The sequence below is a fragment of the Telmatherina bonti genome, assembly GCF_933228915.1.
Source record: "Telmatherina bonti genome assembly, chromosome: 7".
NCBI classification, from domain to species: domain Eukaryota; kingdom Metazoa; phylum Chordata; class Actinopteri; order Atheriniformes; family Telmatherinidae; genus Telmatherina; species Telmatherina bonti.
The window spans coordinates 19,146,962-19,170,553 of NC_136625.1; the positions used below are offsets into that span (position 1 = coordinate 19,146,962).

Sequence of the window (23,592 nt, forward strand, 5' to 3'; positions counted from 1 at the left end):
AAACTTGTGGATTGTTTTGTTTATTTGGTACAATGTCTGTAATATTTTTTTCCTTGTATTTTTTTTTCCCTTTTTTTGTAATGTAATGCCTTATATTGATTATTAGATGGCTCAAAAGGAAAACATTAAGTTAACAAATGTAAAACTGCACTGTTTGACTTGACTGTAAATTATTTGTAGAAGACTTAACAGGTGTAGCATTTTGGCCCACCTAGTGCCTTAACGTTTGGATATTGATTTTACTGCCATATTTCTTGTTGTTTTTTTTTTCCTTTTTGTTTCAACACAAAACAAATCTTAATTCTTCCATCATTTATTTTTAAAGAAATTGCCACACATTTGTGGTTTTATCAGAACTTCCTTTCTCTGCTTTGGAAAATGAAAAATATCTATGATAGAATACCTCTTTATGGACACTTTGCAATAAGAGTTTGTGTCAAAGCAAAGTCCCCAAACTTCATTCATATCATCAGACAAATTTCAGGATTGTTGTATCTAAAGCAAGTCTGTGTGAATGAATGTCATGTTAAGTCACAAGTTGTTTCTCTAACAAGGTAAAGTCCAGTTAATGCAAACCCCCTCTCCAATGTATATAAAGAAACAAGGATTATGGAATACCTCCACAGTCATTTTATTTCTTTTTTTTCAGTTAAAAAAAAGTAAAAGACAAAAAAAGCACTGGAAATATGACCTTCTCATCTTGGATAATTTGCATGGTTAAACTGCATTGGAGTCCGCACTGATGGATATGTCAATAAACATATCTTTATCACACTTTGCATTATGGTTTTTTTTGGGGTTTTTTTTTTTGTTTTATTTTTTTTACAGTTAAGGATCCTATATTTTATAGTTTTAGCAGTGGCTTTTATATGTGGCTCTTGAACAACTGTTGCTTTAAATTGTAATTCATTTGAGAATATGTTTGAGAATGTTATTCTGGGAGCCACATCACAAACTTCAGATATTTCAACTTTAAGAAGACAAAATTAATGTAACCGCGTTGAAGTAAGGCCGGATTATCCAATGGGCATTATGGGCACAGGCCCACACCCATTGGAAGCCCATGTGGGCCCCACATAGGGCAAACACCAGCAGTTTGAACATGGAAAAAAAGAAAACTTATATAAAAGCCAGATAGTTACACCACAGTGTCTAGTGTATTGCTACTGGTACCACTGGCTGAGAGATGTTAGAAATGTCGTTTCACAGTTAATAATTCACAAATTTTTACAATGTTAAAGTGTGAAATGGGGCCCCGGGCTGGAACACTCTTGGCCCAGGGGCCTGTGTACTTTTAATCCGGCCCTGCATTGAAGGAACAGAACAGTTTCAGCAATTGTCATTTGTATGACACATATAATGCACATATCAAAGGAGTATGTGAGTGGGTGTTGGGAACTCGTATGCTCAAACCTTTCAATAAGGGAGAACCTTAGTAACACATCCTACTGAAATCTTGCAGTGAAATATGTCTGAAATAGTCTCTGACGCGCACAGCCTTGTCGTGTTTCCGTATTTCAGGCAACGAGGATGACTAATCGATGTGAAGCGCATCGATAAGTTCCCAGCGTGTTGTTGCAGCGTCATTCTGTTTGAATGAAGTTCAGATTGAGAACTAGCCAACTCTTGATTCGCGCCCCGGTGGACTGAAACAGGAAAAAAACGGCTAAGGAAGTAAAACAAAAAACTGCAAACCATGCCTGTGTTTACAGGTATGATATAAATCTATTACAGTATAGTTGTAGTTGTAGAAGGATGATGAAAACACAACTTACACGTGTTTCGATGAGGCAGCGTATATTGCTTTAGCTTAGCTGTCTAGCATAATAGGCAGTTAGCATGCTAGAAGTGATAGGTTGACTATCTGTGCTTTAAGTTGTAAGGCAACCGTCCGAGTTAGTCCAGATAACATTGTGAAACAAACAAACACAACGCTGTCGTGTTCCTATCACAGTTCTGCTTTCTGTTTGTCCTTTTTACAGGGATCTTTAACAAAGCCGGCTATGCTAACTTGCACCTGAGCCAGCGGCTACTGTAGCTAACCGTAAAGCTAGTCTAGTTAGCCTGACTAGAGTTAAGTTTGATTTTTGAAGTTTGCTATTTACAACTACTGATTGTCATTCAAAGTAGATGCTTTGACTACATGTTACCCGGGTTAAGATGTTTGGTTTTATTGGTTTGTAATTAACTGGGTCTCGCCATTTAATAAACGGTTACTTTGCAGTGAAACTAGCCATATATTTAGCATTACGGTTTATTACTACTGGTTGTTGAAACCAAGTAATTCCGAGAAAACGTTTAAATAGATTTAACTACATCAGTCATTTATGGACAAAATGTAAAAATACAACCGACTGCCTTATTGCACAATTATACAAGTCTTTATCTGCTACTTTTCACTTTGTTTTGACCAACAACTGGACTGTCTGTTTAGCTGCCTGATTTCCTGGAGCGAGCTTCACTGTGGCTAATTAGATGCTGTGTCATACATGGGCAGCACTCTGATAAAGTTATGTTTCCAACACGCACTCCGTCGAGCAAATATATACACTTGCACTATTTCTGTTTCTTCCAGTAAATGTGAAATGGGGAAAAGAGAAGTTTGATGCAGTAGAGCTCAACACCGAGGAACCACCCATGGTGTTCAAGGCTCAGCTTTTTGCCCTAACTGGAGTTCAACCAGACAGACAAAAGGTCATGGTGAAAGGAGGCACTTTGAAGGTAGAAAGAAATTACAGAGCTACGAGTTTTCTCTTATCAAATACTAAGGCAATATTTTATAAAATTTGTTTTCCTAAGCCTGTAGCTGCTGGTGTATTTAACTTTTACTCTAGAAATAAGAGGAATCATTCACTTAATCTGTTAATGGAACTTATTTTTTGGGCATTTTTAAATAAATATATAACATAAGCTACTTATTATTTCAGGAGACTGGTAGAGAGAAAAAATTATGCAGTGGGTCTCATTTACAACATCATCAGTCTTGCTGCTGAGGAACATTTATTATTACCTCATGAGTGTTAAGCAGAGACATGATTTAAAGTAAGAATAGTAAAAACAGATTCCAGACTATGTATACTAAGAAATATAAGCATAGCAGTTATGTGTCTTTGTCTTTTAACATAGCAAACAAAAATGTGAAACGTAATGGAAGTAATAACTGACACTTTGCCAATGGCAAACAGATAGGTGATTTTCTTATTTTGCTAAAAATTGCCAAGCACTGTTATTCATTTATCCAGTAAAACGCAATTCATGAATAAGTTTAAAGAAGTCATAAGGTGTATGAGCAAAATTGTGTTTGGATTGTATCTGCTTACATAAATTTAATCTATACACTGTCTGTATTGCACTTATTTTGAATAAAGAAACAACCCCATTTCTGATATAAAATGGCAAATATTGAATTATGGCAATCACTCTGTAATATTATTATGACATTAACAGCTTGGATTTTTAATATTTTAATCAAATGCAAATGTGGTAATACTTTTTAAATAAATATTTGTCTCTTTTCTAGGACGATGAGTGGGGAAATATTAAACTGAAAAATGTGAGTACATCTCATGTTTAAAGACACCTCTTAAAAAAATATAGAATATATATTTAAGATATTTTGATAATTAATCTGATAAATGTTCATATTTTTCTGATGTGTTTGTAGGGAATGACTTTGCTGATGATGGGTTCAGCAGAAGCTCTGCCAGAGGAACCTGCTGTCCGGCCCATGTTTGTGGAGGACATGACTGAGGAGCAGTTGGCGTCAGCGGTGAGTAAGCCTCAAAATGACCAAGAAAGGGGGGGAAGAAGCAACTTTCTGTTGTCTTTACTGAAGTGTGTTTTTTCTTTAAAAGAATTCAGGAAAATGCATTTTTACAAATTACCCTGCAGTCATTTAGGTGCTTCAGAAATTTAAAAAGAAATTTTACTGAGAAATTGTGCTGTATCATATACAAACTGCTGTGACACTTGATAATGTGCTGTTTGCCCAGTAGTTTCTTTTGTTAATTGCGGTTTGGAGTTTGTGCCAGGCTGCCAAATCTTTCTAAACTCACATGAAGTCATTTTTGATGCGTTAGCAGGTTTTCAGATCAAGTTCACCTCGGTAAAGCCTTGGATGTTGGGCAAGATATTTAACGCTTGAACAGGATAACTGCTTTCTGTGCAGAATGGAAATGAAATGACGTGTATATTTATTTTCACCTGATACGCATGATGAGTCCTCAGATTGTATTTTAACTTGATGCCCCTACAGGCACTTATCCCACTGTTTGTGTTATGTTCAGATGGAGCTGCCTTGTGGGCTTACAAACTTGGGCAACACCTGCTACATGAATGCCACAGTGCAGTGTCTTCGCTCTGTACCAGAGCTTAAAACTGCACTCAGGAGGTACGTTTTTCTTCAAATTTAAAATGTGCTATATATAGAAACAGTGTTTTAAGTGGTTCAGAAGGGGCTTTTGTCATCAACCCCCCCCTTCTTTTTGTTTTCTTACTGGAACCATGCGTTTCCCTCCCTTGCAGGTATTCAGGTGCTCTGCGATCTTCAGGTGCAAACGCACCATCACAGTACATCACAGCAGGTGTGATGAACAGTCACTTATTAACTGCACTAAGGAAGTAGCACATAATTATGTCTTGAATGTCATATTACAATTAAAAATATGGTTTTTCTCATTTTCAGCCCTTCGTGATTTATATGAGACAATGGACAAGACCTCGTCCAGCCTCCCACCCATTATTTTGCTGCAGTTCCTTCACATGGCCTTTCCACAGTTTGCTGAGAAAGGTGACCAGGGACAGTACCTCCAGCAGGTGAGGACCTCTTCAGTACTATGAAGACTCTTAAATACCTGCAAAATACAGCTATACTTGCAGAAATCATGTGGTTGCATCTGTTGACATTGTTATGCACGTTTCCTCTGTCAGGATGCTAATGAGTGTTGGCTGCAGATGATGAGGGTCCTTCAGCAAAAGCTGGAACCACTAGAGCCAGAAACTGCCATGGAGGTAAAACTTTAGGTTTTTTTTTTGTTTTTGTTTTTTTTACCTTGTTCTAATTTAAAGAAAATTTGTTCTGTTTTAAGTCTGATTTAGTTTCTGTCCATATTTAGACAGAGTCCCAGAGTGGAGCTGCCTCTGCTTCTTCAAAGAAGAACTTCATCGACCAGTATTTTGGTGTAGAATTTGAAACTACGTATCCTTTCAGTGCATTTTCAGGAACTTTGCTTTCTTTCTGTGTAAAGTATTGTTTTACTGTACAGGGTGTAGTAATAGACCAGTGTCATGGTTCTGTTTAAAATAAGATGGAGCAGGACGAGATATCAGAGTTTTTCCCTAACTGTGCTGATTAGCATGAAATGCACAGAGTCGGAGGAGGAAGAGCCAATCAAGGGGAAGGAAAGCCAGCTCCAGCTCAGTTGCTTCATCAATCAAGAAGTCAAATATCTTGCAACAGGACTAAGGCTGGTATGTATTGTGGGGGAGGAAATGATCCATTATGGGTGCATGTACAATGATTCCAGTTGTGATTTATTGTGATTGTGGTGCCTGATATTGTAGCAGGAATAATCAACCCAGTCTATAAAAACAAATAAATTCAGAACTAGGAACTGTGTTCTTTGATTACAAAAAAAAAGTTAAGAGTTGCTTATAACTGATAGAAGCAGCACCTGTGGAGGTAAGTGTGTCAAAAAGGAACTGTAGATCACCAGTTACTGTGTGATTACATAATGATGTGTTATTAACGTAAAAGTCACATCAGAAAATTGCTTTGTACGTGTTTGCTTTGTGTTTCTTAGACTTTTTCTGCTTTGTAAAAGCACTCAAATACAAGATCTAGTTTTGATGCCTTCTTGATGCTCCTTACCTGTTTTGATTATTCAAGACTTTTGGATGTTTTATGTTCAGTTATTACCAGAGTAAAGCATATGACCACTTGCTACTTGTGCATATTACATAAATGGCATAGAGTAAGTTGTTGAGCAAATCATATTTCTTCCCTTTTAGAGACTGCAAGAGGAGATCACGAAAATGTCTCCATCCTTGGACAGAAATGCTCTGTATATAAAATCTGTAAGTATTGGAATTCACAAATACAGGATGGGGTATTGTCTTTTTAATTGCACAGATTTTCTTTCACTGTGTTCCACCCTTGAATTCTTTTTCTCTAACCAGTCTAAACTTAGCCGCCTCCCTGCCTACTTGACTGTTCAGATGGTCAGATTTTTCTACAAAGAGAAAGAGTCTGTTAATGCAAAAGTTCTTAAGGTTAGCCTTTTTCCATCATCAATTTGGGTTTCAGCCAGGCTTTCTATGAATATACAGTTTGACTCCTGTTCTTAAATGTCAAATTTAAAGGATGTCAAGTTCCCTCTGATGTTGGATGTCTATGAGCTTTGCACAGCTGAGCTGCAGGAAAAAATGTTGCCCATCAGGTCAAAATTCAAGGAGGTTGAGGACAAGAAGCTAGAGAAACAGCAGCAGAAGGTAAAGCGAATATACTTTCCTCCCTCCTCTCTCTCATGTCTTTGTCTTGTATCTTATTTGTTAGTGAAGAACAATGTTCACTTAAACATTCTGTGCTATAAGCAGATTTGTTTCTTCTCTTTATGTCCCAGTTGATAAAGAAGCCAGATGCAACAAAAGAAGTGAAACATGAGCCTTTCTCATTCCCAGAAGGTATGTAGAGATAAAAGAGTCAAAGCGTCGCTATCAATGCAAGTTATGGAATATCGAATGTTTGACAACTTGAAGAAAATCTACCTTCATTTATCCATAATATGGCATAAAGAAATGACACTGCATGTTTTAAAGTAGGTGAAAATGAAGTAAAATCCCCTGAATAAATGTAGCGGAAAACACTAGAATACAACACGTAAACATGCTTACAGTATTTTTTTAACTCATTATCAGGTTTGTATATTTTTGATAAATATAACTCATTTTTACAATTAGAAATATCCTAATATTTCCTCTGCTTCAGCTCACCAGACTCAAATAAATGTGTCAGTGTGTCAAACTTGACAACTTGTTAGATCCAGTTCCTTTAATTCAAGTTGGTTGTAGCAAGTAACAACACTTCAAGGACTCAAGGTTTGACATATTTGCTTTTCAGGAATTGGTTCCTACTTTTAAAAACAAACAAAAAAATAAGGTGGCACACTTCTGTTTTTATTGACCTTGGAGTAATTTTGTTAATCTAAAGATTTAGATAATAACTGTGATTAATGATCAAATGTAAATCATTTTAACAGCAAAAACAAAAGAAAGTAAAATCATCTTTCATATACCAATGCATATAACCTATCCTTCATTATCTCATGTATTTATACATGAGAGATATACATGTAATTATATTCATGAAGCAGACGATCTCATGACTGATAACCGGAGTGAGGTGTGGCTGCTTGCAGAGTGGACTTCAGTTGTCCTTAGTACAAACCTAAAGGGGTTTATAAGAATAGGAAATTGTGAAGATGGATGAACACAGCATTTTTTTTTCTTCAAATGAAAATAATATTCAATGAAGACCATAAACCTTTGTAGACATATTAAAATGTATAACCATAGGCGTCTGTGGCTGCCAGAGGAAATGGATCACTGATGTTAATTGATGCAAATGGTAGAAGCATTAGTGCAAGTCTCTTCTCGATTGTCAGATACTGCAGGATAAACAGAATAGCAGTTAAAATCTTGTGCTGGGATAAGTTCCAGCAGCTGGTTGGAGAAGCATTTTCTTAAGCACTTTGTCCTTAATTGGACAAAGTGGTTAAGAAAATGAATTTTTTTTTTTTTTTTTTTAAATTTCTGTAGATCTTGGTTCCAACAACAGCGGCTACTACGACCTGCAGGCTGTGCTGACACACCAAGGCCGCTCCAGCTCATCAGGCCATTATGTTGGATGGGTCAAAAGGAAAGAAGGTGACAACTGTTGTTTTACCAGTAACACACAGGAAACACTCACAAATCACATGTAGAAACTTAATGGTTCCATTTTCTTCATTGGCAGATGAGTGGGTCAAGTTTGATGATGACAAGGTGAGTGTGGTGTCTCCTGAGGACATCCTGCGGCTGTCCGGTGGCGGAGACTGGCATATAGCGTATGTTCTACTGTATGGGCCCCGCCGGCTGGAAATACTTGAAGAGGAACAATAGCTAAGGAAGATTCTGCAACATCTACACATACAGATTGCCATTTCCAAGCACTGTCTTCATAGATGTGCAATAAAACTGGTGTCTTTACAGATTTGATGACCTTAATTTTTTTGTTTTTTGTAACCAACACAAATGCTTGTAAAACAGATTGTGTTAAAATATTCAAATATAGTGAGCTTTGAAAATGGAGATGTGTTAAGAGGCAATCTCTGGACTGGATCCTTAAGGTTTTCAAGTCTAGCTCTGCAGTTTCATTAAATGTTTTATATACATTGTATATTTTTAAAGCCTTTGATAAGGTGATCATATCATAAGATCAAAATATTTCTCTTTAGTCATCTAATCAACTTGTACAAAATGCCTAGCCAAGCTGTTATGACATTTTGGCTTGTGTTGTCGCACATTATGGGACACTTGCTCGCCTGTTGGGAAATATGGGTTCAATCTCGGGTCTTTTGGGTGCTTAGCTCACATCTTTACCTGAGATTGTTAAAGAAATTGGGTTCTGTCTGCCAAATCTGCATTAAAGTTCTTGTCAGGGAAGCGTGTGGGGAAATGGATTGGAAAGAGGTTACCGTTGTGAGTCGTGTGGTTACATTAAGGCTTGAGATTCAACCACAACGGTTTACTCACTAGGCTTATAACGTTTTTGGTGACACTGATTTCTGACTTGGCTTCACTTGTTTCTATGTGCAGGTTTCCTTATCACCCTGCCCCGATGTATAAAACCTGAAACGTCAACACTGTAATAAGTTATTGACTGATCGCTTTTCATAGGTGGTGAAATAAACTGCTACACCAAAATGTGAGATTTCTTTATGCTAACATCGAGTCAGTTCTTTATAAAGGGAAAAACACATTTATTTGGTTTTCTACAGTGAAAAACTGAACCTATACTAAGTACAAAAATGTTCTTTTTCCAATAGGACTTTGTACGAAAAGATGTGTGCTGACACAATGAATGTAAAGATTAAACAACAAATTGTCAATTTTAAGCCTCACTGAGGCTGTCTGCAATTTGTGAGAACCCTGCGGCATTGAGAGCTGTGACCAGGCTCTCCACAGTTGCTTGTGTCCCCTCTCTGTCGTGCCAGGCGACCAGCAGCAGTTTGGCTTGCATGTCTGCATCCTCGGTGTCTGTCTCAATTTCCCGCAACTCTGCTGCCTTCATCTCCAAATGGCTAGCCAGCGTCCTCCACTGGGCACCCAGTTTGGCTGCGATATCATCCATCTGCTGGTTTGTAACAACTTTGCTCTGAATACTTGGACCTGGGAGGAAAACAAGAAACAATGTAGATTACAGATGTGCTTAAGATGGAAATTAAACAATGGATGAGAATTTATGATCATAAACAAAAGATCCTGTTGGGTTGCAAAAACAATATTCTAATTAGATGAGGCCAGTTTGGTTGGTACCATGTTTTCTATCATAAGGAAAAGAAAAAAATTCAAACTCACTGTCATTACTGTCTTTGAGAAGATTGTCTCCATTATCGTCATCATCTTCCTCTCCTGTTTTGATTTCTTCAGAAGGAATGTCCTTCTGTATTTTATAAAGGGGGAAAAAAATCATGAGTAGTTAGTTTCCACAAAAACAACAATGTACTATTAGGATGGAAAAATGTATATCCCTCACCGGCAGCTCCTTTGCTAGTTTGCTAACCATGCTGTCTAAGTAGTCTGCCAGACTCTTGAACTTCTGGTTAGTTGGCTGAAAGAAATGTGGACTTCTCCTGGATAGTAGTCTCAAAGCCCGCCAGCCGTAGTTTGCATTACGCACAACCCTGCATCAATTTAAAGAAGGACAGGAAGAAAAAAAAAAATTCAGGCAAAGACTAAGAACAGAGCAGAAATGAAACCCCACAGAATCGCAGAAATGTAAAGAAAAATATGCAAACCAACTTTTCAAAGTTCTGACAGGACGCACTACAGTGTGAACCTACTTGTACTCCTCCTCCACCATGTTGGCTGGGTCAGCCTGCTCAATGGCTTCTGCAAAGAACTCATCCAGTGATGGCATAAACTCTCTGAAGAAGAAAAAAAAGTACATTTATGACATATATATATATATATATATATATATATATATGTTACACACACTCTCTTACACTACAGTGAAGACAGTGATCTTTAAGCTGACTTTGCATACCTGCTATCTGACTTGCAGGCCTCCATGTTATCCTGGTTCAGGTTCCACAATCGAGTCAATTCATCACTGAAAACACACAAAAGGTACAATAATCCTAATATTTTATCTGGACACACAGAAAACATCTGCACCAAACAACAGAGCGTTTCAAGATTTCAGCTAGGTACTTACTTGCCAATCTAATTTTCCACATGTAATGTTTCAAGTATAACAAACATTTGCAATACTCAGCTAACACACACACACACACACCATCCCCAGTTAGAGAACATACTTTCCCATGAAAATCTTGCGCTCAGGCCCTTTTCCAAGGAAGTCCTCTGGAGCTTGTCTCTTCCTGGTGGGTCTTTTAGGTTTTTCATCGAAGGTTCTATTTAGGAGGGGGAAAAAATTGATCCACTTATTATTTTGTTATGCTAGTTTAGAGTAACACACCACTTGTTTTAACCGGTCACTGAGCGCATAAAAATCAAATCAAGTTGGCATCTGCCATGTCTACATCATCGTAGTGTTTCCAAAAAACCCAGAGTAAACAGGCTGCATTTAACCGTACCTTTCCTTCACAAAGCTCGGACATCCCTCGTTTTTCCAGGCGTTCCAATTCTCCTCTGTGTTGAGGATATGCTGTCAAAGATTATATGCATTTATTTTCAGACAAGTGTAAAGGAAACACGAGCAAAGAACACAACAGTATGGGAAAGTATCGATTGCACTGGAATTCATGAAGCATTGCTCACCTCCACCATGGTGGCAAACTTGTCTCCATCAGGAGGGATTTCTCTCAGCAGCTACAAGAACAAAGCAGAGGTGAACACAGGTTTGCTCTGCTCTGATTTGTAATGAGAATGTGTGTGTTTGTATGTGTGTGAATGTGTGATTTTTCGGCTTTTGCCTTTAAGTGCTGTTGAAGAAAACATTCTTAGTTGTATTCCCTCATATTTTTCCAGATTTTAAGTTTACAATGAACCAAAACAGATAGAGGGAAGACAACAGTTGCGGATGGCAATAGTCAATGCTGTGCAGACCTTTATGCAGAAAGATCCTTTTTCCCCTCAGGAAAGATTTAAGTTTACATCACTCCACAGATATTCTGCTGAATTCAACTGAGGTCCAGATCAGGGTTTTGTTCCAGAGTTTAACTAAAGTCACTCCTGTGTTTTCTTGGCTGTATACCTACGGAAACTCTGCTGAAGTGTAATTCCCCCATAGCTCAGTGTTTTCTGGTTTTACCTGGCTTATCTTCCAACCATTGTTGCATAAGAATGTTTCCACAGCGCGATGTGACTGGTTTCTTCCACACACGCTGCTTTACTTGCAGCCAAATAGCTCATTCTTCATGTTTCAGGTGAAAGGATACTCTACAGCTTTTTAGTTGCCTGTCTGAGCCAGAACTTCCTTCATTTGGCCAGGCAACCAGGTTTGGCAACGACCAGTTTATACTCACAGAGCGTCTGCGACAGGTCAGACCCGCTGGTGCAGATGGAGTGTGTGTTTACTAGAGCGTAGGGTATGTAAATGGCAGCAGGGTTGGTATGGGCCAATAAACTCCACAGGACGAGGTGTTTTTTTTTTTTTTTTTTTTATGGTTCGCTTCAGTCCCAGGAAGAGTACGTCCACTTATCTACGTTCGAGTGGCCGAGATGCACATCAGGTTCAAAGGAGGGCATGTCAAGCTTCTGCAGACCTATACAGAGCCTACAGTGGTTACGGCATTACTGACCCGACGCAGACAAAGTATAAACCAGCCTCAAATCTTGGTGTATGCTGGTAATTTCACACTGTGTCCACTTTGACGATGGAGGCAACTTTGAGCAATTTTTAATACTGGAAAAAAAATGTTCTTTTTCAACAAATTTCTGTCTTGGCATAGTTCTGTTTTGCAGGTCTCTACCACTCTACCACTTAATATGTGTAGCCTTCAACTGACCTGATAAACCAGTTTAGTTGTCTCCTCAATCCACGTACTCTGGTCATCATTCAGCACACAGCTGGAGCTGTACAGAGATAAACATGAAAACCATGACTTTCCAACAACTGACACGTTCTTTGTGACACAAATTAAAATTTCCTTCAATGGTCAAGGTGAGTGCAGAGACATGCTTCACCTTTTGAATTTGACCTGGCCCTTCAAGTACTGGAAAAGGATGAGGTATTGAAGTAGTATGTGGCGCCTGAAGTTGCCATCGCTAAGCTGCAAGTCCATCAGCTGCAAATAAAGAAGGAAAAAGAGCCGTTAAATTCAACATGTCTCAAATAAAACGCTACAGATGTTGAAAATAAAGACAGAATACATTTGAGAATGTACAATATGGGTACGTGGTATGGATATTAAGAATGAAGCTTCTCACCTTCTCACTTGTGAGGAACTTGGCAAAGTAAACATGTTCTCCATCTGATGCTCTCAGCTCTTCCAATTTTCTCTTAGAGGCCTGCATGTCATCCAGTTTGTAACTCTTGAATACTGCCAAGGTCTCATCCGAGTACTAAACAAGAACACAAGAAACATTTAAAGGCACTAAGTGTTTTTTTCTGAGCCTCTGTTTCATAATGGGCTATGTAGACCAAGGACATTTGAAAGTATGAATGCAATTTTTATTTATTCTCTCTGTGTAGTGAGATGCATTACCTTAAGGAATGTCATCCATGAGAATTTATCATAGCACTGCACAGGATTTCTGAAGTAGTCCTGCAGTGTCCAGAACTTTCTGTATAAGTTGTAGTCAATTGGAATAGAACTGAAAGCAAAAATGTAATTTAGTTTTAATTAACATAAAGATAGAGGACAACATTTTCTGACAAAGATTAAACTTACCATGGTGCTGGTGCATCATCCTCTCCCATTTCTCCTTCCTCCACCTCCATACCATCATCTTTTTCTTCAGTACTCTACATAAAGTAGCAACATAAAATCAAACTGAAATGTCTTGTGTAATTTAAAATCTTACAAAATTACAGATCAGGAGCCAACGTGTCACCTTCTGTCCAAGAGTGCTGTCTTGTTCATTTTTGTTGAACACTGTTATGTTATCAAGATTAAATTGGCTCTGTAGATTAAGACCTTGAAAAAAATAACAAACAAAAATAAATAATTAACTTGTACATAATTTGACAGATTTCAAACGTTATTTTTACGTTTAATCAAACGAAAATCAAGCCAAAAAAAAACCATGCATACATTGGCTACTATCATTGTAACATAAAAGATTAAGTTGCATTATTTTTCTGACCTGATTTTTCAGAGAGTGGGAAGAGCCGTGCCAGGAAAAGCTGGATTCGCCCACAGAATACAGTATTCTGAGATTTGGAGAGTCTCCTTAAAAGATCTGCCCAAATAAAAATGTTTGTTATTAAAAGCTCTGCCTCTTGAAGATGCAGTGACTTATACACGAAGAGTGACAAAAAAGAAACACTTAACCATTACACATCCTCAACAAATAGTTCTTCCCTGCAGTGTAAAAGGAGTGCTGCAAGAAAGAGAAAGCGTAAGAGCACAGATTTAATCTTCCAAATTATTTAAGATACCTTTGGTAATAATTAACAGCTTACTTACTGATTTCCAAGTGGAGACATTCTCTTCAACAAAAGAAAATATTCTGTCACAGAGGTCAAGGGGAAGGCAGTCCAGTACATCCCCAAGCAGGACAAAAGGAGTTGTAGCCGAGCAGATACCTGCATGAACACAGGAAAGTAACAACAACAAAGGTCTTAAACTCTGGTTGCTGGGAAAAATGTTATTTTTTAGCAGAATGAATGTAAAAAGTATTCCAAGTCTTCAGAAAAAAACATTTCCTGCAAAACTAGCGTGAATTAAAACAAAGTGGGTGAGCTGAGGTGTACCTGCAGACAGGCTAAATTTCTACAAAAAGCAAAAAAGAAAATATGCAACAGAAAGAACTGTGTGCCTTCTGTTTATGTTTTTTTTTTTTATTTAACCAGATATTCCTATGGAGACCTGGCCTAAATAGCTTGCAAACAACAATAACAACCAAAGGAAACATGGGAAGTACAAACAGGACCATACCTTCTGTAACAGCATCAATACTCAGGTAGATCAGAGACAAATAGTCATCACAGTTCGCCTTCTGCTCAACCTAAAGAAGTGTATTTATTATTATTGTTTTAGACAAAAATTTTAATACGCAGAATATAATTTTAGAAGGAACATACGAATACAGTTATCTTACGATCTGATTCCCAAGAACACCTCTCAAAGCCTGGTCAAGCGTAGTCTTCTTTTCAGTCTCGCTGTGAAATCAGATAAGACGCAAATTATCGCCACCCTTCATTTATAATCTAAAACTGCAATTCAAACCGCATAATAAGTACAACTTACTTTCCGGGGATCTGGTGAAAAACAGCGATTAAATGTTTGCAGGATTTACCAGGTAGGGCATTTCTGGTTGCAATCTGTGGTTTTGTTGGAAGGAAAAACGAGATATTTTTGAGAGAAATTCTGTCGTTTGATACTGTTCATGTTAGCTTAGCTTCATTAGCCTCCTGCTTTGTAGGCTATATCTGAACAAGAACTAAACGTAACCTTCACTCATAGCACTGCAAAGTTTCTATCATGTAATTATATCATAAAATAAATATTCAAGTCTATTTTTAAGTGAGAATTTAATTTTGTTTCTTCTTTTCTTACCGTAAATTTGTCTTTAGCGTCGACAAAATTAAACTGGGAAGGCGACATCTTTACGTCTTTGCAACCGGAAGTACCACCGAAGTCTTTCCGGTTACTACGACTATGCGACTGTTATTATCTTTGAATGATGGCAGAATAAATAAATAAATAGATAAATAAATAAATAATTGTGAAGCAATAAAATTGAATTCATAACGTTCAACGTGTTTAATATGTTTGATAAATTCTCAGACATTTTGTAATTGGTTTGAAATAAATGGTTAGGAGTTACAGTATGGTTCACCGATGCATTTGTTATATTATATTCATGGAAAAATATTTGAGTGTATTTTGTACGACATTTGGTAGAACCCCCTTAAATTTAACTTAAAAAAAAGAAAAAAAAACATTGATTTTCTACTAATTTTCTCAGCTTGATTTTCAGCTGTTTAGTAAACACTTTGTACTTGCTTCACTACTGCTGATTAATTTTTTTTTTAAATAACTTAGGTTTTTTTTTAAAAACTAAGTTATTTTACTTGCTTTGTATCTAGTCCTTATGCAGCGATTGTGGCACCAAATACAATCTTCAATGAGAAAAAAAAAAAAAAAACAAATATGAAGGAAATGGAAGCAAAAATAAAGCAGATCATAAGTTTTTTTTTTTTTTTTTTTTTAAAGGGGGGAAGTATGCAGCATGGACTAAAGCACCTTAGAACAATTGCCAGTTTGCACACGTGGTGGCAGTATTGTACGGTTTGTACATATGTTCCCTACATAGTTTGACCAGAGGATATACTGTGGTGTTTCTGCACTTATAATACTGTGTCTGTATTCAAATGGTGTAAAAGATATTCTTTTTAGATGACAGGTTTAATCTGAAGATAATTTTTCTCTTGCTGATCATTTTGTTTCACGTTTAATGTATTATTTCTGACCTTCACTAAATCAAAAATACTTAATGTATTATCCATTTAATACTAGTTAGATAAAGATGTATGGTCAGATAGCATTGTTGTACATGTCCTTAGCTGTTAAAGTTTGAGAAAGGAAAAGGGCTAAGGTCATTTCTGGCATTTAATGTTTTGAGTAGTTGGCTTCATGAAGGTCACTAGACTCATTGAAGTATGTTGTTTTTCCCCACGTGTTGCTGTATCTTTCCACATGTTGTGGGCATACAATTGAAACTGTACCTACAGTACTGTGCTGTAGGGCTAGAATTCTATGACCAGACACGCTGTTCCAACAATGCCAAACTGGACATTAGAGCTATTGGCCCATTGCACGATGATGGCAATTATTAATCTTGAGTTATGTACAAACTATTGGCAACACTGTGACCTGATTTAATTCATATTTTACTTCTTGAGAACATCAGAAGCTTTTTTGACAAATGCTTGCAACCTTGCTGTTGCAAAGTCTGTTGGTTTTGGTGCTGATGTTTGGAGAAAAACAGTGAAGGTGTGAAAGCTGGGTAAGTAGTGTGACTTAGAAATAGCTGAGGGATCATTTTCTCACCCCCTTTAAGATCACAGTGGCCATAAAAACGGGAAGTGAAGTGTGTTTTATCTGCAGTTTTGACTGGCACCTCACATCACTTTTGACAATGTGTTTACTGACTGTTTGCCAAAACTGATGAAAGGCAGAAATAGAGTGAACTCAGCAAGAAACTCGCTTGTTGTGGATAAGAATCCATCATGAGCCAGAATGGCGAAAGGCTTGAAGATAGCTTAGAAGGTTTAGTTGTTGTTAAAGCTGTCTGAGAGATTTAGTGGTACATATTCAATAAGTATACGAAGTGAAGGCTATTGTATCATTTTTACTGTTCTTTTTCAAATCCATAAAATCCATTTGAGCAAACCAGACCTTTTGTGTTAAAATGCACTCCCAATGGCACCTGGCCTCTCAGCCTAAATTTCAAATCTCCAAGACATTGTTGGTGCGAACAGTGAAGCAACAGAATTGTAATTTGTTATATTACAAGCTTTGAGATTTAAAAAATATGCAAAATTAACTTTTTTAAAAATATTTTTGGATCTATATATAGAACAAATCAAGTCTGGAAACTGGCATTTTAGACATATTTTATACACAAATAAACACATCCATCCATTTTCTTATCCACTTAGTCTGATTCACGGTTGTGGGAAGCTGGAGACTATCCCAGATATCATTGGGCGAGAGGCAGGGTACACCCTGGACAGGTCGCCAGTCCATTACAGAGCCAACAACCATTCACGCTCAGACTTATTCCTTGGAACAATTTAAAGTAACCAAGTAACCTAACATGCATGTCTTTGGACAGTGGAAAGAAGCTAGAATACCCAGAGAGAACCCATGCAAACAGAAGGAGAACATGCAAACTCCACACAGAAAGGCCATTGTTCGAACCTCTCCCCAGTCGAGGCTTGAACCAGCAACATCCTTACTCTAAGCCCACAATCATAACCACTATCACATCATGCAGCCTAAAGAAATAAAAAATAAATAAAATAAATCAATGAATGAATACATTTACAACAAGTTTTGAAGATCAAACTATACATAGGCTATATAAAAAGCAGGCTATGAATGATATGCTAGTTAATTAAAAATTAAGATTATGGGTCGGGGGCAGACGTGACTCAGGTGGTAGACTGCTCTTCTTTTGACTGGTGGGTCATTTCACAGTGCCCTGCATGTGCTGAAGTGTCCCTGGGCAAGACATTATAACTCGCTCACTGATGTATGATTGGGGGGGGGGGGACTAAACGCATGAGAAGTGGTGAATTAATGCTGCATTATTCTCCTTCAAGAAGCTTGATAAGGTCAAATAGTGAAATTGAGTTCAGAAAATAAACCAATAAGCAATTTTTGTCCAGAAAATCAGAGTTTTTGAACATGAAGGACACGTAAATACACGTAAAAACGACAGAAGGTCGATGGTAAATGGTAAATGGACTTGTACTTCTATAGCGCTTTTCTAGTCAAAGACTATAGGTCTTTGTGTTACTAGCTTAAAAAATGTTTAAACATACCAACAATGCTTTTTTTTCTACATAACCAAATGCAGTAAACATGCACCTTCTCATGTGTTTGGATGTTTTCACTTCTGAAAGAACACACTATAAAGGAGAAGGGGAAAAAAGACCTGAAACTTATTATTTGCATGAACCTTTGGTACTAATTTCGTTCCTGTTGTTTTTTTAAATGCTTTTTAATGCTTCAGTTTTTTTTAAAAATTTCAGTCAAGCATTTCAGTCTTTTAGGAGGCATCAGTCAAAGAGGAAACTTTTGCTGGGGGCCATTTCCGGCCATGAAGAAATGCATGACAAATCATGCAGCACAATGGTTGGAGTGACTCATAAATACACTGCAATAAAAAAAAGTTGACAATAATGAAGGAACATGTCACTGTGGCAGTGGAACAGAGGACCCGAACGATGTGTTTGTGGCAGAGTTCACAGAGAAATGAGGTTAGGAGGTTTTGGATACACAAACAGTTGGTTTTGGTCTTTTTTTTAAATAAAAGTTGTTGATTGTAAGAAGAATGAAGCTGCCTGTTAACATATTACTATTGGATGATTTTACTGCAACGCTGGGAAACTATAAAGTGAAATTTTTGAGAGTGTCTACATTTTTCCCTGTAAAATCACTTAAACCAGGTCAGACTTCCATTCTCAATTGTTTATTTTGTTTAATAAATATAATGAGAGGAAAACCGAACAGTCCCCAGTGCCAAGTTATGGACTAATCAAGTTCAAAATGAGAGCCAAACAATTTGATGAACACTCACAGACAAAATGACTGAAAGACAACAAAAAGAGCTTTGTCCATGTTGTTGGAGACAAACCTCAAAACAAGTGGCTAAACACAATACCCTGACCCCAGAGGTTAAGCACACAAAGGAAGGAGATTTTAGGCTGCCTGCTGTCACATGCATCCTCTGAGAACTCATCATAAAAACCATCTGAAGAAGCGTCACTGTCTTAAATCCATTTATACATTTAAACTTGAAAACAAATAAACTGGGCCTGAGAAATATCCTGACTATTGTCTACAGTTTTTAATTACACATGGCGGACTGTTGTCATTGCTGTTTGATTTTTTTCCCAGCCTTTTGAAAACTGAACCTCTCTTCTTCCATTAAAACTTCTCTTAGTGAAGTCAATGCTTAGCATTGGATTAAAGTTTGATTAATATCAGAGTAATGCGAATTTCATCTTCCTGAAGCCATGTCACAACATGCAACAAAAACACACTTTTACAGCCTCACATGCCATTGTAAAATTAGTTGGGACATCTTGTTAATGATCATCTCACAGAGGGATGAGCAGCAAGTCACATCAGGACATCCTGATTAGCATTTGAGATAACAATAACTTGCGCTGTATTTAAATAACCTTGGTAGGATTACCTTCACACTATGCAGCCTTGCTTAAGAAATTCTCTGTGCGGAGTTTAAAGTCACTTGATGGTTATTTAATCATTAGCCAGGGGTGTGGAGAACATCAAATATCCATGTGCCATAAAATGGGACATGAGAGGGACCATGTGTATAAATGGAGAAAGGACATTCTTGTTACATGGCCAAACAGGAAACCTCTATGATGAACATATCTTGTCTAATCATGTGTTTTCTCATTAAGAATGTTGTTAACTTCTAAGTGCAATTACTGGATTCACATCCTCGTGTTGTCTTACAACAATACGGAAAATGGTTTGGGACTGTTGCCAAACAGCTTGAGTATAATGTATGCAGTTATTTAATATAGGGAATTCTAAATGAAAACGATAAACACAATGGAGTGGTGTCTTTATTCAAAGATAGTCATTAGTTGCAACACAAAATTGAAAGCAATCTCTGCGGACGCCCAAAATACATTTATAGTTGCAAGTTTGAAGTATTGTGTCAAATTTTTCTTGAAGTTCTGGCAAACAAAAAAGCTCAACCATTTGCTGTATTTCAGTGCTTTTGCCAGTGACTTGGACCTGGACTACTGTCTTCTGCAGTGATTTCAGCAGCGTTGTCTTCATCTTCCTGACCATTACGCAGGATGTTCATGCGAGTTCTGAAGTTCTGAGCTCGCGGATACAGAAGGAAATCATAAATAAAAGATGCAGCTATGCCACCACACATTGGCGCCACCCAGTATACCTGAAATAAAAGGACAGACCAACTACAGTTTACTGAAGACAGCAGATGAAATAAACAACAACAGCAATAAAAATAAAACGTCAATCAGTGTGCTGACCCAGTGGTTTTCCATCTTGCCAAGTATCACAGCTGGTCCAAAGGAGCGTGCAGGGTTGATGCCACAACCAGTAAAACTTATCTGTAAACGATATATAACATATGAAGTATTTTAATCATACAAAATTAATCCTGGACAATCTTACATAATCAATTTTTGAAACACTTAACGGATGAAGCTAAACATAACTGAACGTTTTAGACATGTCGATCAACCAGATAACTTCTACAAAACACTAAAGTTGTTTATGCTGCGTATTTACCGTGGCATTTATTTGTGAGCTCAGTTTGCTTGTTTTGCTCCATACCATCAATGCACTGACCTATTTGTACATCTTTAAATGGCCTCTATTTGTACTCCTAAAGTTTAGTCACTGAACAAGTGACTAAACTTTACTAAAGTTGACGCATGTTGCTGGTTTTCACTCTACTTAATGTGACACTTGTGTAGTTGCCTCTGCAATTGTCATTTGCTGCACCCTCGTCCCGAACTGCTGGCACAACATCCACACAAACACAATACAGAATTATGTAATGTTGCTTGGTGGTGGGGGGTGGGGGGGGGGAGTCTGAAACAATGTCCACTGCCTTATAAACACATGAAAACATGCCACAGAGACGGTCCTGCTGAAGCAATAGACTTTAAAAAAAAGTAACATATTATGTAAAAATAAGTGCAACGGTTTTATTCACTTACTGCAGCAAAGTGTCCAAGTCCTACTGAAAGTCCGATAGCCAGAGGTGCAGAGCCTTTCACATCGTTCCTTCTTTTATCAGTCACAGCAATAACACACAGGACCAGCTGAAGAGTGGCAAGGAGCTCAATGACAAAGCCAGCTGCTGCAGTCACTGCAAGCTGGAAATGGTGGCATCAAATAGATGGTCACTGTATGTCATCTCATCTCAAACACCACACACTCAATTTATTTTCACACACAAACCTTTAAGGATCATGGGACCATGTAATATCCCAAAGTTGTGCTCCAGTCTTCATCATTTTTTAAAGTAATTTCCATTCATTCTCAGCGTTGTATGTCTTTATTTATTTCAATGGATTAGGCCAATATTTGCACTCAGTATTCATAAAACACTTAAAAACAATTCATAACCAAGCTTGCTTTTCATAATTTTATATTGCAATTTTACCTATATCTATAATATCAAATGCAATGATAGATTACTTCAAGGTGTGACAGTAATGTAGAAGCAGAATGAATAAAGTATTTCTGCAGCAGAATATGTTTTTCCTTGGAATATTTAAATGATTAAATTGACACTGACCCTAAAATTCAGAACAATCCAGTTAAATATGAGGATTAAAAAGCTTAAAAGGAGGCTTACCTCATTGACACCAAGAGATTGCCCAGGCTTATAGCGATTCACAATTGCCCTGGCGGCAACTGCTCCAAGCATCTGAGCCAGTATGTAGCACACACATCTAAGTGCGCTGATCTGGCAGCTGAACAGGAGGCCCAAACTCACTGCAGGGTTCAGGTGTGCTCCGCTGATGTGCCCCAAACTCTGAGCCAGCGTGGCTATGGCCAATGCAAAGGCCAGAGAGACCTTCAGCTCCTGACTAACCTCTTCCTTATCAAGTTTTCCACTTTTCCCAACAATAGCTGACAGACCAATGAATATGAACAGCATCATTCCAATAAATTCTGCAGCCACTGCCCTCCAGAACCCCCAACTCTTTGCTTCTGTCATCTTTGCTCTAAAAGTGTGATGTCAAACCAAGATGTAAGCGTTTTACTATTTATAGTAAAGTGGTTTGTGTGAAGAGGGGAGGAGAAGAGAGATGAAACAGGAAAACAATGTGCTGCACAAGATTTCAACTCATGTACTTGAGTGTCAGAGAGAAAGATAAAACTCCTTATGTTAAAAAATTATTTTATTTCACACAATCACAGGGCTTCTTTCCACTTCATACCAGCTTCTTTGATCATTCTACAATCTTAACATCCAGGAGCGGCTCAGTTTTACTTTCTAATGTTGAGCCACAGTGGAGTAAAACGCTTGTTTTTTTACAGGACGTCTCATCCCTGGCTACCAGCAGGTAATTATACAGTAGTGCTGCCACTGCACTGCCGCTTAATGGTCCAACCCAGTCCACCTGAAAAACCACATAACAGGACAGACATGTTTCATGCATGCAATAAAATTGGCTTTCAAAAATAAATTTTCAGCGACCCTTGAATGACTGCAGGCCCAAAGGACCGAACTGGGATGATGCTGCATCCCGTGTAGTTGATCTGCAGCATATCAGAGGGAAACACCACTTGCTATTCTGGCTGTATGTCAGCAGACTGCATGGAGGACTGACTCGCAGCAAGTTAAAGCCAATCTATTGTCAGGCCTCAGAAAGATGCAAGAACCAGCTGCCAAATTAATGACAGGGGAAATGAAGGAATGTTCAAATTGACTCACCCCAGCAAGGTGTCCCAGCCCTACAGAGAGTCCAATCGCCAGAGGTGCAAATCCACCAGCATTGTGCCTTTTGTCTGTGACTGCAAGCACATACAAGACCAGCTGGAGGGTGAGTAGGAATTCAAAGCCAAAACCTTGACAGGGGCTGACTCCATTTAACTAAGACAAAGAAAAATATATGTTTGTCTCTGTTATTCCTATTGTTATGTATGACTGAGTTATTCTGTTACACGTCTGCTGAATTTTCTACAGAGGAGAAGTCAGGAGGGAAATGACTCCTTTGCTCATCGTTTCTCCTGTGACTAAGAAAGCTGCAAATACCAGGATTTGCTGTATTTAGTTGTCTAATTTGGTACTTTAAAATCACTGCGGAGGTCAGCACAAGCTTTCATACTATTAAGTCCCACATGAGGGCCTGCCTAGTGTCAAACAGGCACAGGTTAAGTAATTAAAATCTGACATTTAAAATTATACAGTAATCATTAGTATACAGCAGATTAGGCAGTCTTAGAGACTGGAACACAACTTTCACAAAAAACCAGATCAGGCTGTTCCCCAAATGCCACTCAGTCTTAGAGATCAAATGCATTTAATAACTGTGAGCATTACTCAAAATTGTTGGAAATGTATGCACCAACAACACCAAGTGAATCTGTGGTTTCTGGCTTTAGCCCACACACAATGGCACTGCCTGACACTGCACCCAGCATCTGAGCAATCATGTAGGAGACAGCTCTTAGAAAACTGATCTGGCCGCTGGTTAACAGGCCGAAGGTAACGGCAGGGTTCAGGTGAGCACCGCTAACATGACCTATGACCCATGACCTATGCTTTTGCTCAATGTGGTGACAGCTAACGCAAAGGCAAATGCCACTTTCATCTCGTGGTCAGGCTAAGGTTTTGGTCGCCTACTGCAGCAAAGAGGCCAGTGAAGACCAAAATGATCATTCCAAGACATTCTGGCGAAATTGCCCTCCAAAATTTGCACGTTTTAACCTCTGACAT

At 38.0% G+C, this 23,592-nt stretch overlaps 3 protein-coding genes and 1 pseudogene across 4 annotated transcripts; 1 reads left to right on the forward strand and 3 right to left on the reverse strand.

Moving 5' to 3' along the window:
• The first annotated feature begins 1,574 nt into the window (after window positions 1–1,574).
• Window positions 1,575–8,958, forward strand: usp14 (ubiquitin specific peptidase 14 (tRNA-guanine transglycosylase)). Its single transcript, XM_079244282.1, has 16 exons — window positions 1,575–1,712; window positions 2,576–2,721; window positions 3,521–3,553; window positions 3,665–3,769; window positions 4,287–4,390; window positions 4,525–4,583; window positions 4,685–4,815; window positions 4,930–5,010; window positions 5,115–5,197; window positions 5,355–5,469; window positions 6,010–6,075; window positions 6,178–6,270; window positions 6,361–6,489; window positions 6,621–6,681; window positions 7,816–7,923; window positions 8,012–8,958. Exons 1-16 carry the CDS (start codon window positions 1,697–1,699, stop codon window positions 8,155–8,157), a joined length of 1,476 nt encoding a protein of 491 aa, XP_079100408.1. The 5' UTR covers window positions 1,575–1,696; the 3' UTR covers window positions 8,158–8,958.
• A 46-nt stretch (window positions 8,959–9,004) lies between these two features.
• Window positions 9,005–15,002, reverse strand: thoc1 (THO complex 1). The gene is made up of 21 exons (XM_079244281.1): window positions 14,949–15,002; window positions 14,640–14,713; window positions 14,491–14,551; window positions 14,328–14,397; window positions 13,857–13,975; window positions 13,722–13,770; window positions 13,534–13,629; window positions 13,282–13,364; window positions 13,119–13,192; window positions 12,933–13,041; window positions 12,655–12,789; window positions 12,412–12,512; window positions 12,234–12,300; window positions 11,044–11,094; window positions 10,860–10,930; window positions 10,581–10,676; window positions 10,307–10,372; window positions 10,101–10,184; window positions 9,794–9,941; window positions 9,616–9,700; window positions 9,005–9,426 (listed from the first exon to the last, which is right to left on the reverse strand). The coding sequence occupies exons 1-21, from the start codon at window positions 14,994–14,996 to the stop codon at window positions 9,149–9,151; spliced, it is 1,965 nt and encodes a 654-aa protein (XP_079100407.1). The 5' UTR covers window positions 14,997–15,002; the 3' UTR covers window positions 9,005–9,148.
• A 4,870-nt stretch (window positions 15,003–19,872) lies between these two features.
• LOC306758458 (aquaporin-1-like) lies at window positions 19,873–21,867 on the reverse strand (the record flags this gene model as incomplete). The annotated part of the gene is made up of 4 exons (XM_079243786.1): window positions 19,873–20,064; window positions 20,162–20,242; window positions 20,858–21,016; window positions 21,502–21,867. The coding sequence occupies 4 exons, from the start codon at window positions 21,865–21,867 to the stop codon at window positions 19,873–19,875; spliced, it is 798 nt and encodes a 265-aa protein (XP_079099912.1).
• Window positions 21,868–22,328: 461 nt separating this feature from the next.
• LOC306758459 (aquaporin-1-like) lies at window positions 22,329–23,592 on the reverse strand (annotated as a pseudogene). The gene is made up of 3 exons: window positions 23,226–23,592; window positions 22,588–22,746; window positions 22,329–22,412 (listed from the first exon to the last, which is right to left on the reverse strand). The product of its transcript is annotated as an aquaporin-1-like (transcript).